The sequence below is a fragment of the Canis lupus genome, chromosome 12 (assembly GCF_048164855.1).
Source record: "Canis lupus baileyi chromosome 12, mCanLup2.hap1, whole genome shotgun sequence".
NCBI classification, from domain to species: domain Eukaryota; kingdom Metazoa; phylum Chordata; class Mammalia; order Carnivora; family Canidae; genus Canis; species Canis lupus.
In genome coordinates, this window is record NC_132849.1 from 45,084,376 (window position 1) to 45,100,185 (window position 15,810).

Here is a 15,810-nt window from a genome sequence, read left to right on the forward strand (position 1 = left end):
GCTGGGAGGCTGGACCAGGCCACAGGGTATGGTACTGCTGCAGACTTTGGGTTCTATTCTGCAAGGAATGGAGGTCTGTTGAATACTTTGTAAGCAGGGGAGAGGCACATTCTGACTTGTGTTTCTGGCAAATGCCCCCAGGTGGCATGTGGAGATAGATGAATGGAAGGGGAAGCTGAGGCAGGAGGGAGCTGCTGACAAGAATTCAGGTGAATCATGAGGATCTCAGTGAGGTCAGCAGGTGCCATGTGGATGGAAAGGTGGGAATGATATGAGCCCTAACAAGAAGGCAGACTTGATGGGATTGATGACTGGCCCAAGGAAGGGGAGACATGAGAGGCATGCAGGGCAAGGCCTGGGATGCAGGAGGTAAGGTGCATAGGGTACAATATGTAAGGAATCATTCACTCAAAGGACAGTTCAGGTGCTGGCCTTGAGTGAGAAGGAAGAGTCTAGAATGAGTTCAGGCTTGTGATATGGGGGTGAGCTGGATGGTGAGACCATAACCCGGAGCAAGGCCTGGGGGAGGCACAAGCACAGCAGGTGGCAGTGGTGTGGCAGTGAGGACAGGCAGCTGTCAAGGGCCCTTGGCTCTGCAGCAGCTCTGCCCTTGGCCTCTGAGGCAGTGAGGGCCGCTCTGACTGGCCTGTTTTGCTCAGTGTCCAAGGGCATCCTCGCACGGCCCAACATTTGACTGTCCTGCTCTGTCCCCAGTGATGGGGCTCTCCCAGATAGCACAGGGGCCCCCTGCCCCCACATTGTACAGCACTCCCTGCTTTGACAGCCCTCAAGCAGGTCAGCTGGTTCCACTGGGAAAAATTCTAGTGGGGAGGCAGCCAGTATCTTCTGGTGGCTCAAGGTGATTTCAACCTTCTGGGAAGCCTGCAATGAAATCAGAGGACAGCTGGAGTTTCCTGGGGCAGCACCCTCTGATTAGCAAGAGTGAAAATGCATTTTATGTAGTCACAACTTACCCAGCTTATACAAATCCATTACCAGTTAAGCCCCATATTCAACTAGCCCCTATGGCGTGTCTGTGCCAAGCACTGGGCCGAGGGCTTTCACGAAGTATAGGGGCTCACAGGGCGGGACCAGGGGTGGTGGATTCAGATCTCACCTCTTTGTTAACCAGCTGCAGGACCTTACACCAGTTACTCTCAATTTCTTCACTTGTTAAGAGGGAAGAGTAATAGTAGCTTTCTCTTAGGGTGAGGATGGAGATAGTGTTGGCCTCGCCCTTGCATTTGGTGGACAGAACCCAGATCTTTCTGGCTATCTCCAAAGTTCACACTGTTTCTGGGGCCTCATATTGCCCCTTAGTGCTACAGTCTTCTCCCTTTGCCTTGTCTTCTGCTTTGCATGTCAGCTGGAGATGACACCTGTGTTGAGAGCCTTCTTGGGGTGGGGGCCAGTCAGCTAAAGAGTTGGTCTGCCTGGTGACCATATCTCTGCTCCCCACTCTTGAACACTAGGTGGGAGCTGAGTGCTAGGATTCAAAAGCCTCCTGCACACTCCTCCTAGGCATGATGAACCAACCTTCCATCTGTATCCAAAGCAAACAGATCAGTTGCCTATATTCCCCATGGGATGCCCTCTCTTTGCCTCACCTAATGAATGGTCTTATCGGCAATGAGAGCCTCGGGCTGGAGCCCAGGAGGCTGGAGGGGAAACTTTGTCCTCGGGGAGGGCCATGAGGCCCCATCAGGGGTACATTTTTTGTCTACTCCTGGAAGGACCACAGAGCAGGGAAGCCAAACATCTCAAGCTGGCGGCCATACTTTGAAAAGCCCATCCCTTAACCCTTCCGTGTCCCCAGGCCATGGAGAGCAAGCTGCTTATTGGAGGCAGGAACATCATGGATCATACCAATGAGCAGCAGAAGATGTTGGAACTGAAGAGGCAGGAGATTGCTGAGCAGGTAGGGCTGGGGGCTTCCGGTCTCGTGGGAGTGCATGGCCTTGATGTCTAGTCTAGAGGGCACAGGGCAGTGAGCCATCATGGATTCAAGCTCCCTGGAATCCAGTGCTAAGAATCTAAGACCTACAGCCCTGGATCCCAGGGGTCCACCAGCCCAGGAGTGGGCCAGGGGCGCTGCCAGCATATGGGTGAGAGAAATGGTGGCTCTCCATGGTGTCAGCCCCTACAGGTCGCCTGGTATTAGTCCCTGGGCATTCCACAAGGGTGTCAGTTCTTTGCCAACGGTATGATTATGTCCTAAATCTTCAAGAATCGCAATTTGTTCATTCTACCAGTCATCTGTGATACCACATGGGGAGAGGGTGAGGCTGCTGGGAAGTCAGGATGATGGGAATCTATGTCGGCTTGACACTCCCACAATGTGCCAGCTGTTAGGGCTGGGGTCTCCATCCACAGGGGGCAGTGCCTGGCAAAGACATGGCCATATGAGCTAAGAAGGTCCAGAGAGGCTCCAGGGGCCATGGGCCATAGGACACTCTCTTCTCCTTCCCAGCATCTGTAGCCACAGTGGAGTGAAATCCCATGATAGGCAGAGTGAACTTGTCCCCTGAGCTCCCTTGGCCCTCCCCAGTACACGCTGCACCACTGAGCCCCTGTGCCTTGCCTCGGCCTAGAAACGCCGTGAACGGGAAATGCAGCAGGAGATGATGCTCCGCGATGAGGAGACCATGGAGCTCCGGGGTACCTACACGTCCCTGCAGCAGGAGGTGGAGGTCAAAACCAAGAAACTCAAGAAGGTGAGATGATGCGGTGGGGCAGGGAAGGGCCTGGCAGCCTGATGGAGCCTGGATTCTGGGATGAACCTGGAGAACCCAGAGGGTTGCTGAACCCAGAGCAGGCCAGGCAGAGGCCCAGCCACATGGCAGTTTCCAGGGACAGATTACCTCTTGGTGGGTCAGGAGCAGGACAGCAAGCCCTGCGCCCTCCACACCCCCATTTTTAAGAGCCCCTGGAGAGACAGGAGTAGGATAGGTCACCTTCCAAAGTGGCTCGGGCCCCCATCCCTCTCTGAGCCTTGCACCAGCAGTTCTGTACTTGGGTCCTGATTCTGACTCTTCCCATCGCTAGCTGTGTAACTGTGAGCAACCACGTGCCTGAGTTACCTCTTCTCTAGAAAGAGGGTGTTGGGACTAAAGATCTCTCAGGTCCCTTTCAGTGTGAACACGCCACAGTGCTGACAGCAGCCAAGAGGGGGCAGGTAACTGGCCCCCCAGCATAGGACGGACAGGGGGGCAGGAGGGAGATTCAGACTGGGTGGGCCTCTCCCCCTGGACTCAGCTGCTGGAGCCTGAGCCTGCAGAGTGGGGAGCCAGGCTGAGGGAGAGGGGCCTCCCCGCCATGCTGTGTCGCCTCTGAGCAGCGCCTGTCCCCGTGCAGCTCTACGCCAAGCTGCAGGCTGTGAAGGCAGAGATCCAGGACCAGCATGACGAGTACATCCGCGTGCGGCAGGACCTGGAGGAGGCACAGAATGAGCAGACTCGGGAGCTCAAGCTCAAGTAGGGCCCCCCCTCTCCCCACTCCTGGTCCTCACTGCCATCCCTCACTCCCTGGCCAATCCCTGGGGGACTTACTTCCTTCCTCCAGGCCTCATTCCACCCATCTACTCCCTGAGGAGTCCATGTCCCTTAGAAATAGAATGTGTCTGTTTCCTTCTCCTTCCTCTGTTCTGCCGTAATGATGAATCCTCCAAGGTGCATGCTGGGGGCTGGGTGCAGCCAAGAGTAACCCCTAAGGCCCTGAGTCTACCGTCTTTGCACTGGAAGCAGTGATTTCAAGTTCTGGGATTGCTGTAGGGACCCTCTCTTCCAACTTTCTGGTTTTCCCATCACCTCTGCTCCCTCTGCCTCTTTGCTTCTTGCTTCAACCTTCAACGCATGTGGTCGTGTGGTCTGTCACTCCCCAGTTCCCATCTCTGCCTCATTCCTGCTCCCAGGTACCTGATCATCGAGAACTTCATCCCCCCCGAGGAGAAGAACAAGATCATGAACCGCCTTTTCCTGGACTGTGAGGAGGAGCAGTGGAAGTTCCAGCCACTCGTGCCCGCTGGAGTGTGAGTCTCTCGCCACCTGGTCTGGGCCCTGCGCACCTGCCAGCCCACCCCAGGTTGGGGGGTGGCCAGGGGCCTGCGGGGAGTCAGAGGTTTCTGTGGATTTGGAGATAGGTATGGAAGATGCGGATGGAGATGGACTTTTCAGGAGCTGACATAGGTCTTCGTGAAAGAAGGGTGTTCTCCCCAAAATGAAGTGTCTCAGGTGCCCCTTGAGGGACCTACGGAGGGGAAGAGCACTCAGCATTTTGGCAACCCCAGTAAATGATCAACGTCTGGTCCGTCTGGTGAATATTCATTTGTCGGGTGCCAAACCCAGCAACAATAGTTCATATTGCCTGACTGTGTTGGGCTCTGTATACAGGACCCTACGGACAGAGAGTATCAGACGCAGCCAGCGCACGGTGCAGTCAGGAGCGCAGGGAAGCGATCGGCCTGGGGGAAATGACGGAGGTTGGCCTGGTCTTTATAACCTCGCACAGCTCAGCATTGAGCTGGTGATTGAGCACTGGTGGTGATTCAGCATTTCCACCTGTTTCCATAGAGCCTCGTGCGTGGGTATAGCTCGCATCCACTGGCTGGGCGTGTAGCTCCCTCTGCTGGTGGCCACGGAGAATGAGACGATACTCAAACCCAGCAGAGGGACTGCCTCCCTCAGCGGAACCGCTGCCCCTGAATTGAAAAATCTGCCTACAGAGGTGTCCAGGAGGCTGGATACCAAAGCACTTCCCTGGAGCTTCTTTGCTCTCTCTATCTTAGGAATGTTAAGGCCGAGATAGTGCAAGGTTCTCCCCAAAGCTGGGTGGGTCTGTGGCTTCTCCCTGGATATCAGATGCCTACTTAGTCAAAAGGCTGACCCTGCCCAAGCTGACACTATGTAAGTGGCAAGTTCACGAGTAGAGGACTTTTCAATGATGTCACTTTGGACTTTAGTAAAAGCTTCCAGGTGATTCTGCAAGGGAAGCCAGGCTTGAAAGCCACTATTCTAGTGCCCTCTGCTGGAGGGAGATGCTGGTGAGGCTTCTGGTCTGTTAAGGTTATTGATTTTGTACTCAGAAAGTTCTTCAATTGAAATTTTGTGTGGGTGCCTGGCTGGCTCAGCCGGTAGAGTGTGTCACTCTTGACCTTGATCTTGGGGTGGTGGGTCTGAGCCCCATGTTGGGTATAGAGATTATTTTAAAAATTTTTTTAGGGCAGCCCAGATGGCTGAGCGGTTTAGCACCACCTTCAGCCCAGGGCCTGATCCTGGAGACCAAGGATCGAGTCCCACGTCGGGCTCCCTGCATGGATCCTGCTTCTGCCTCTGCCTGTGTCTCTGCCTCTCTCTGTATGTCTCTCATGAATGAATAATAAAATCTTAAAAAACATTTTTTTTTAAAGATTTTATTTATTTATTTGAGAGAACGCAGGTGGGGTGAGGGGCAGAGGGAGAGAGAGAAAGGAAGCTGACTCCCTGCTGAATGCAGAGCTCAATCCCAGGACCCTGAAATCATGACCTGAGCTGAAGTCAGCCACGTAACACACTGAGCCAACCAGGTGCCCCCCGAGATAGTTTTTTTTTTTTAAGATTTTATTTATTTATTCATCAGAGACACAGAAAGAGAGGCAGAGACACAGGGAGAGAGAGAAGCAGGCTCCATGCAAGAAGCCTGATGTGGGACTTGATCCCAGAACTCTGGGATCACGCCCTGAGCCAAAGGCAGATACTCAACTGCTGAGCCACCCAGGCGTGCCAAAAATAAAATTTTTGAAAAAAAAAAAAAGTTTGCAGGTGGAGGAATTTCTTTACATTAGATAGAGATGGGATGAGAGGCTCTAAGAAGGCATGAGTTTTTTTAACTTTTTATTTTAAAAAATAAGCATTGCAAGAACAGTGTAAAGAATTCCCATATACCCTTCATCAAAACTCACTGGATATTGATGTTTTGCCACACCCTGCTTTTTTTTTTTTAATTCATGAGAGACAGAGAGAGAGAGGCAGGCTCCATGCAGGGAGCCTGACGTGAGACTCAATCCTGGGTCTCCAGGATCAGGCCCTGGGCTGAAGGCGGTGCCAAACCACTGAGCTACCTGGGCTGCCCCACCACACCCTGCCTTATTAATTCCCCATCGCCTAACCATTTGAGATTAAGTTGCAGACATTTGGATCCTTTACCTGCATTTTCTAAGAATGAGGACATTCTCTCCCATAACTATAATTCAATGATCAAATTCAGAAAATCTTATATAGACACAGTACTATTATATAGGCAATATTCAGGTTGAGCCAGTTATCCCAATAGTGTCCCTGAGGGCAACTTCCCTCCTCTTGACCTGAGCTGGTGCATGGCATTTAAAGGCAATGCCTCATGGTTTTCCTTTAATCTGGAACTGAGAAGGGATCTTGATTGGAGATTTGTAGTTTCGTGCTTCAGTTTATCCATTTCTCTGAATAGTTGGCATACACCAAAAAATCATTCACAGATTTTTATTTATTTTATTTTTTAAAAGATTTTATGTATTTATTCATAGAGACACGGGGGGGGGGGGGGCGGCAGAGGCACAGGCAGAGGGAGAAGCAGGCTCCATGCAGGGAGCCTGATGTGGGACTCGATTCTGGGTCCCCAGGATCAAACCCTGGGCTGCAGGCGGCGCTAAACCACTACGCCACCGGGGCTGCCCTCATTCACAGATTTTTAAAATTAAAACAGGTGGGGCACCAAACAGGTGGTTGGTTGGTTAAGCGGCTGCCTTCAGCTCAGGTCATGATCTCAGGGTCCTGGGATCAAGCCCCAAGTAGGCCTCTCCACTCAACAGGGAATCTGCTTCTCCTCCCTCTGCTGCTCTCTCTCTCTCAAATAAATAAATAAATAAAAATCTTTTAAAAAGAAATAAATGGGGCAGCCCCGGTGGCGCAGCGGTTTAGCGCAGCCTGCAGCCCAGGGCATGATCCTGGAGACCCTGGATCGAGTCCCACGTCAGGTTCTCTGTATGATGCCTGCTTCTCCCTCTGCCTGTGTCTCTGCCTCTCTCTCTCTCTCTCTGACTCTATGAATTAATAAATAAAATCTTTGAGAAAAGAAAAAGAAAGAAAGAAAGAAAGAAAGAAAGAAAGAAAGAAAGAAAGAAAGAAAGAAAGAAAGAAAGAAATGGGGCAGCCCAGGTGGCTCAGTGCTTTGGCGCCGCCTTCTGCCCAGGGCGTGGTCCTGGAAACCTGGGATCGAGTCCCACATTGGGCTCCCTGCATGGAGCCTGCTTCTCCCTCTGCCTATGTCTCTGCCTCTTTCTGTGTGTGTCCTCATGAATAAATAAATAAAATCTTAAAAAAAAAAAAAAAGAAAGAAATGAAATTCAATAAAATTAAAACAGCTATCTTAAAATAGTACTTTAAATCATTTTTAAGAATAGGTACCAATCGGGCAGCCCTGGTGGCGCAGCGGTTTAGTGCCGCCTGCAGCCCAGGGTGTGATCTTGGAGACCCGGGATCGAGTCCACGTCGGGCTCCCTGCATGGGGCCTGCTTCTCCCTCTGCCTGTCTCTGCCTCTCTCTCGCTCTGTCTCTCATGAATAAATAAATAAATAAAATCTTAAAAAAAAAAAAAAAAGAATAGGTACCAATCATAACTATTAAAAAGAAAGAAATCCTCCAAAATCGAGATAGGAATCTTTGCTTACTGCTTCACTGTTGACTTTCCTAGTCCCTCGTCTCCTGTCTCTTCTGCCTTAAAGGTGAATCTGTACCCTTGACATGCTCTTCGTGTGCCTTGGAAAACCCCCGGCAATGGTTGTGGGCAGGGCATGAGAGCTTAGTTGCCTGTGAGGCTTTTCCCACATCTTCTCTCCCATTAAGTCTTACTCCTCCCTCCAATCCATCTTTCTAAAGGAAGGTAATGCAAAGAAAGTTTCAGTGTTTTCCTTGCCACCAGAAAGCCTGAAAACTGATCATTTTTCAAAAACTTCTCACTGGGGCTTACCTAGTAGTATTTTCTTTTCCAGAACTTTCTGGTAAGAATCAATTCCTACATATGCAACTTGAACAGAGTTGCCCCTCAGCCTGCATGGAGGTGTTTTGTTCTGTTTTGTTTTGTTTCAGAGAGAGAGGGATAGCATGCAAGGGGCAGAGGGAGAGAGAGAGAGAGAGAGAATCTTAAGCAGGCTCCAGGCCCCATGCAGAGCCCTTATACAGGGCTTGGTCTTAACAACCATGAGATCCTGACCTGAGCTGAAACCAAGAGCCACCCAGGCGCCCTGCCAGGCAACTCTTGAAATACGTCCATATCCTTATTTTGGAAGGCTACCCCTTTTTTTTCCTCTGCTATCTCTGTGACACAACTAGTTGATACACGGGCCTTATACCATCACAAACAATTTTTGTATTAAAGTCACTTTGAAAATCCATTTTTGTGGGGCACCTGGTTGGCTCAGTAGGTTAAGTGTCTGTTTGGCTCAGGTCATGATCCTGGGGTTGAGCCCCACACTGGGCTCCCTACTTAGCCTATCTGCTCTTCCCCCTCACCCCCCACTCTTGCTCTCTCTCTCTGAAATAAATAAATAAAATCTTATTAAAAGAAAGACCAGTTTGCAACCAGCTCCAGCAAAAACTACTCTACAAATATAACCTTTTATTTTTAGTTTCTCATAATAGTCTTTATTTTTCATTGTATTTAGACAAAATTGTCTTCTAGGGGTTAATATTTGACAATGTCTATAGCCATTGGTCTATAGTTCACAAAATTCTTTTTGTAACTTTAGCTCTTGGCCCTTTGCAAGCCACCCTAGATTCTTTTTTTTTTTAATATTTATTTATTTATTATTTATGATAGACATAGAGAGAGAGAGAGAGGCAGAGACACAGGAGGAGGGAGAAGCAGGCTCCATGCCAGGAGCCCGACGCGGGACTCGATCCCGGGACTCCAGGATCGCGCCCTGGGCCAAAGGCAGGCGCCAAACCGCTGAGCCACTCAGGGATCCCCCTAGATTCTTTTCAAAGGCATCGTGGTGCAGTAGAAAGACACTGGACTTTGGATTTAGAACATTCTGAATTCTAGTCCCTGCTCTGCCATTTACTTGTGGCCTGTAAAAGGGTTTTGTTTTTCTTTTAGATTTGATTTATTTATTTAAGAGAGAGAGCATGAGTGGTGGGATGGGGGTTGGGGGCAGAGGGACAAGCAGATTCTCCACTGAGCATGGACCCTACTGTTGGCTCAATCCTAAGACCCTGAGATCATGACCTGAGCCAAAATCAAGAGTTGGCCACTTAACCCACTGAGCCACTCAGGCACCTCTGGAAAAAGTTGTTTGTTTGTTTGTTTGTTTGTTTGTTTTAAGATTTTATTTATTTATTCATGAAAGACACAGAGACAGAGAGAGGCAGAGACACAGGTAGAGGGAGAAGCAGGCTCCATGCAGGGAACCCGATGTGGGACTCTATCCCGGTGCTCCAGGATCACACCCTGGGCTGAAGGCGGTGCTAAACTGTTGAGCCACCTGGGCTGCCCTGGAAAGCTTTTTAACCTCACCGAACCCAAATTTCTTCACCTGTATTTTTTTTTTAAGATTTTATTTATTTGAGAGAGAGTGAGCAAGAAATAGAGCACGAGTGGGGGAGAAGCAGAGAAAGGGAGGGAGGAACAGACTCCTCACTGAGAAGGAAGCCTGATGTGGGGCTCTGTCTTAGGACCCCGGGATCATGACCTGAGCCAAAGGCAGACACTTAACTGACTGAACCACTCAGGCACCCCACAAATTTCTTCACCTGTAAGGTGGGATAGTAAATGTACCCTGCAGGATTATTGAGGTTGAAACGGGATAATGCATGGGAGGCTCCAGGCCACAGAGGAGATGATCAATGAATGGTTGCAATCATACTAATGAGCCAATATTATAATTACAGGGATGCAAGAGAAGCCAATTTGCCTTCATCCCATAGAAGTGCCGGAAAAGGGCAGTTTGGTTTACTGTTTTTGTCTCAGATTCTGATTTTTTTATTCAAGCTATCTCCAAGTTTAGAGAGGGAGCATTCCTTGCTCTAAATAGAATCAAGAGGGATCCCTGGGTGGCGCAGCGGTTTGGCGCCTGCCTTTGGCCCAGGGCGCGATCCTGGAGACCCAGGATCAAATCCCACGTCGGGCTCCCGGTGCATGGAGCCTGCTTCTCCCTCTGCCTGTGTCTCTGCCTCTCTCTCTCTCTGTGTGACTATCATAAATAAAAATAAATAAATAAATAAATAAATAAATAAATAAATAGAATCAAGATAGATAAACTTGGGGATCCCTGGGTGGCGCAGTGGTTTAGCGCCTGCCTTTGGCCCAGGGCACAATCCTGGAGATCGAGTCCCACGTCGGGCTCCCTGCATGGAGCCTGCTTCTCTCTCTGCCTCTCTCTCTCTCTCTCTCTGTGTCTATCATGAATAAATAAATAAAATCTTTTTTTTTTTTTTTTAAAGATAGATAAACTTGTTTCATTATACAGGCAAAGTTGACCCCAGTAAGAACATTCTCAGCTCTGGGTTGAGTCCCTAGCTTTATTCACAGATCTGTGACAACTGAGTTGGATCTAAAACAGGGAGAAATTCCAGCTGCCCCCAGGCAAGTAGGGCTGCGACGAGGGAAAGAGTAGAGTAAGCAGAGGGACGCCTGGGTGGCTCAGTCGGTTAAGCATCTGACTCTGGATTTCGGCTCAGGTCATGATCTCAAGGTTCTGGAATCCAGCTCACTCTACCCTCAGCAGGGAGTCTGCTCGAGGATTTTCTCTCTCCCTCTCCATCTGCTCCTCCCTCGTGCTTTCTCTCTCTAAAATAAATAATTAAGAAAAAAAAAGTAAGTAGACATACAGAATGCTTCAGGGTGGCCTGCGGGGACAGAGGGACCAGATCGCAGAGACAAGTCAGATTTGCTGTGGCAGATGATTGGGAAAGACCTTAAAGGAAAACTCACCCTATGATGTTGGACTCTGATTTTCAGCACCAAAGAAGAGGAAAAGAAGGAGATACGACAGCTGATCATGAGATTGGGGTCAGCCCCTAAGACAGAGCTGAGAGATAACTTTTTAATATTAAGGGAAAAAATACTGGGATAGTAATAGTCATATAGAGGAGGGGTCATATGACAATTCCTAGGATCTACTGGGCAGGTAGTTATTGTGGGTCTCTGCTGGGAGGGGCGGCCACATGCAGAGGCAGGCCCCTGCTCCAGTCTGTCAGCCACAACCTGCTTTACTAAGAGGGATCAATCATGGAAAGTAGGCCTGGGGCAGAAGAGGGAATAGATGGGACGTTTGGTGTCCCAGTTACAGACTCCCCTCCCCCAACCCCTTCTTCCCGCATGCCACCCAGAATAGCCCTGGCGTCTTTATTGGGTCAGGCTGCCAATTCACAGTGATCCACACTGCTCTGCTTGCCCAACCCTGTCCCCCTGTCCTATTCCCAGAGCTCACAGCCTTCAAGACGCTCCCAGCCCCAGCCTGTTCCTGGGTTCTCTGAGAGACAGTACAGCATCCTAAAAAGAGTATTTGGGAAGGTCCAGTTCCCAGTGTCTTCCTTCATTGTTCAACCATAGGCACAAAAGGCATTTTGCTTGCCTGAGCCTGGGGCTCCTGGCCTGCCCTTGACTACACCTCAGGAGGTTGTTGCAAAATTCAAATGGGATGTGTTGACGCACCTCATACACGATAAGGGGTTATGTTACCAATTTTTGTCCTCTGCCCTTGAGCCGTCATGGAGCTGCTGCTGCACACATTCACAGCCTCGCTGCTCCCCAACCCCCTCCCCCGGCCCCCCCACCTGGGGCCACACAGCCACAGAGGGAGCTGGGGCTCCTATGATTTCATCATTCTCTGCTTTTATCCATAAAGTGAGGTCAGAAGGGACCCCTAGGTAGGCTCTGGCCTTCTTTTATACGCTTGATAAAATGAACCACAAGTCTGTCCCTTCTCCTTACTCTGCCGCAGAAGGCAGGCCTTGTTGCAGTCAGCTCCTACACTGCTTGTTCTACTGGACAAGGACAGGATGTCCTGTCTATGAATTACTCGGCCTGTTTCTTCTGTCTTCTGTCTGCCTTTTGGCTTTTTTTTTTTTTTTTTCATTGCTCCTTTGTATCCCTGCTTGAAATTAGCAAGATGGATTGAGACTAAATAATCATCACAGCTGCCATGTGTTGAGCCTCTGTTGTGAGCTGTGCTAAGGGCTTATCTTGCTTAATCTCAGCAGTTGTGGGTGGCAGGGAGGAGATAGCTGAGTCTCAGGTATTAAGCCACCTCCCAAGGTAACGAAGCTTTCAGGGGCAGAGCCCACATTCAAACTCAGCTATGTCTTACTCCAAAACTTGTATTATTTTGTTTTAATGGAAATACTTTCTTGATTTCTTTCCTGTCTTTGTTTGTTTTGAATAATAAAAGTTAATACCCCACACCCACCAAACTGCTGGAAATAAGAAGTCTGTCATATTGTGAGGTGGCTAGGATAGAGTATTGGAAGCTTTCTGTCTTTTTTTTTTTTTTAAGATTTTATTTATTTATTCATGAGAGACACAGAGAGAGAGACAGAGACACAGGCAGAGGGAGAAGCAGGCTCCATGCAGGGAGCCCGATGCGGGACTCAATCCCAGGACTCCAGGATCACAGCCTAGGCCGGAGGCAGGCACCAAACCGCTGAGCCACCCAGGGGTCCCACATTGGAAGCTTTCATAGGTGTGACCACTTTGAAAAGCAATTTGGTAATATCTAGTAAAGTGGAAAATGCATATACGCTCCCATGGAACCATTCCATTCCTGGGTATATACTCCAGGGGAACTGTTGAATATGTACTTGAAGATACCTGTACAGAAATGTTCACAGTCGGGGCACCTGGGTGGTTCAGTCAGTTAAGCATCTGCCTTCAGCTCAAGTCAGGATCCCCAGGTCCTGGGATCGAGCCCCGCATTAGGCTCCCTACTCCTCGGGGAGTCTGCTCCTTCTTCTCCCTCTCCTAAAGCTTGTGTGCTCTCTCTCTCTCTCACTCACTCTTTCAAATAAATAAATTAAATATTGTAAAAAACAAACAAAAAAGGAATCAACCTAGATGTCCATCAACAAGAGAATATTATATATATATTTATACACATATATATGATGTTATATCGCAACCTTTAAGATAGTCAATATAAGTAAACTTTAATAATCTGATCTAGACATGCATGGATAAATCTAAAAAAAAAAAAAAATGTTTGTTGGGGATCCCTGGGTGGCTCAGTGGTTTAGTGCCTGCCTTCAGCCCAGGGTGTGATCCTGGGATCCTGGGGTCCTGGGATTGAGTCCCACATTGGGCTCCCTGCATGGAGCATACTTCTCCCTCTGCCTGTGTCTTTGCCTCTCTCTCTCTCTCTCTGTCTCTCATGAATACATAAAATCTTTTTTTTTAAAAAAAAAAAAAGGTTTGTTGAACACACAAAAATGCAGCATGTACACCCACTGTTCAGATTTTAGAAACAGGCATACAGATACCCATGTATATTGTTTATGTATATCCACATACATAAATAATGATAAAAACATGCACTGCATTGCTTAGCACCAGATTCAAGAGAGTAACTCTGGGGAGGAAGAGATAGGAGTCTTAAAAGCTAGTCAGCTTTTTTACATTTTAGATCTTTTTTTTTTTTTTTTTTTTTAGATTTTATTTATTTATTTGAGAGAGTGCAAGAGAGCACAAGCAGGGGGGGCAGACAGAGGGAAAAGGAGAAGCAGGCTCCCCGCTGAGCAGGGAGCCCAATGTGCGGCTCCATCCCAGGACCCTGGGATCATGACCTGAGCCAGGGGCAGATGCTTAACCATCTGAGCCACCCAGGTGCCCTTACAGTTTATTTCTTAAAAAAAGATTTAGAGTAAGCATAACAAAATGTTACACAGATGATTTGACAAGGCCAAATGGTAGGTGTACATATATATATTATTTTCTGTACTTCACTAAATGTCCGAGATAATTAGATACAAAGTAATACATTTTTATTATAAAAAAGTTAAGATTTTGCAGAAGGGCATAAAGATGACAAAAGTCACCTGTAATTACACCATCCAAAGACAATAACTATTTACATTTTGTTGAATACCCAGACTTTTTTCTAAGCATATACACACATCCATACACATTTATTTAAAAACAAAACAGGGCAGCCTGGGTGGCTCAGTGGTTTAGCGCTGCCTTCAGCCCATGGCGTGATCCTGGAGACACGGGACGTCGGGCTCCCTCCATGGAGCCTGCTTCTCCCTCTGCCTGTGTCTCTGCCTCTCTGTGTGTCTCATGAATAAATAAATTTTTTTTTTTTTTTTTTTAAAGTGGGGCTAAGCATCCAACTCTTGATTTTGGCTCAGGTCATGATCTCAGGGTTATGAGATCAAGCCCCACTTGGGGCTCCACTCTGGGTGTAGAGCCCGCTTGAGTTTATCTCTCTCGCTCTCTCTTTGCCCCTCCCCACCCTCCTCTCTCCCTCTCTTTAAAAACAAAGAGAATCTTCATCCTTTTATTTGCTTTTTTTTTTTATTGTATCGTGGTAATCTTTTCATGTGACATGGAACTACATGATTTTAACAACTGCATCATCTTCACACAGCTGACTAATACTTTAGTTCCTATCCTTGCACATCTGGGTTGTTTATAGTACTTTACAATTGTAAGTGATTTTGCAGCAAACATCCCTGCATCCCTGCATTAAATGTCCCCATCTCTGATTATTTCCTTAGGGAAATTTCTAGAAGTGGGAGTTTGGGTCAAAGCATATGCACTTTATTTTATTTTATTTTATTTTTGCATATGCACTTAAAAAAAAAAGCATATGCACTTTTTAAGAGCCACACCTGAGTTGTTTTTTTTTTAATTAATTTTATTGACACGTAGTTCACATTATAAAATTCAACAGTAAAAGTGTATAGTTCAGTGGATGTTAGTATGTTCACAAAGTTGTATAGACACCACTGTCTAATTCCAGAACATTTTTATCACTCCAAAAAGAAAGCCCCAACCCATTAGCAGTCCCTCCTCACTCTCCCCAATGCCTCTAGCTTGGGGCAATCACCACTCTACCTTCTGTCTCTATGGATTTGCCTCTTCTAGACACTTCATATGAATGGAATCATACAATAAGTCTTTTATGAGTCTTTTATGTCTCTCTTTCACCTAGCAAAATATTTTCAGGGCCCATCCATGTTGTAGCATTTATCAGTACTAAATTCCTTTTTACCTTTTTATTGCTGAATAATATTCCATTTTTTGAATATGACATATTTATTCATTTATTAGTTGATGGGCATTGTTTCTACTTTTCGGCTATTAGGAATAATGCTACTATGAACGTTCATGTACAACTTTTACCTTGGCATATGTTTTTGATTCTCTTGACTATATATTGAGTAGTGGAGATGCTGGGTAATATGATAACTCTATTATTTATTAACTTTTTGAAGAACTGATAACTCTTTCCAACTTGGCCAAACCATTCCCTCCAACAATATATGAAAGTTCCAATTTCTCTATATCCTCACCAACATCTGTCTTCTTTGATTATAGTCATCCTAGTAGATGTGAAGTGGTATCTCATTGTGGTTTTGAGATACATTTTGGTAAAGATGTTGACATCTTTCAAGTGCTTATTGCCCATTTGTATAATATGTTCTTTGGGGAAATGTCTATTCAGATCCTTCATCCATTTTTAAATTGGGTTGTTTGTCTTTTGATTGTTGATTTGTTAAAGTTATTTATTTTTTTTAAGATTTTTTATTTATTTATTCATGAGAGACAGAGAGAGAGAGGCAGAGAAGCAGGCTCCATGCAGGGAGC

The 15,810-nt window shown here is 47.3% G+C and overlaps 2 protein-coding genes across 3 annotated transcripts in view; both read left to right on the forward strand.

The window, feature by feature from the left end:
- Positions 1 to 15,810, forward strand: part of ASXL2 (ASXL transcriptional regulator 2) — a 335,805-nt gene that overhangs the window by 139,875 nt on the left and 180,120 nt on the right. The gene's annotated exons all lie outside the window — the stretch shown is intronic.
- Positions 1 to 15,810, forward strand: part of KIF3C (kinesin family member 3C) — a 38,778-nt gene that overhangs the window by 18,222 nt on the left and 4,746 nt on the right. For both annotated transcript variants that reach the window (XM_072770810.1, XM_072770811.1), the window contains exons 2-5: positions 1,817 to 1,918; positions 2,592 to 2,714; positions 3,355 to 3,473; positions 3,911 to 4,027. In XM_072770810.1, coding sequence (XP_072626911.1) covers positions 1,817 to 1,918; positions 2,592 to 2,714; positions 3,355 to 3,473; positions 3,911 to 4,027 — 461 coding nt within the window. The remainder of the gene's footprint in view (positions 1 to 1,816; positions 1,919 to 2,591; positions 2,715 to 3,354; positions 3,474 to 3,910; positions 4,028 to 15,810) is intronic.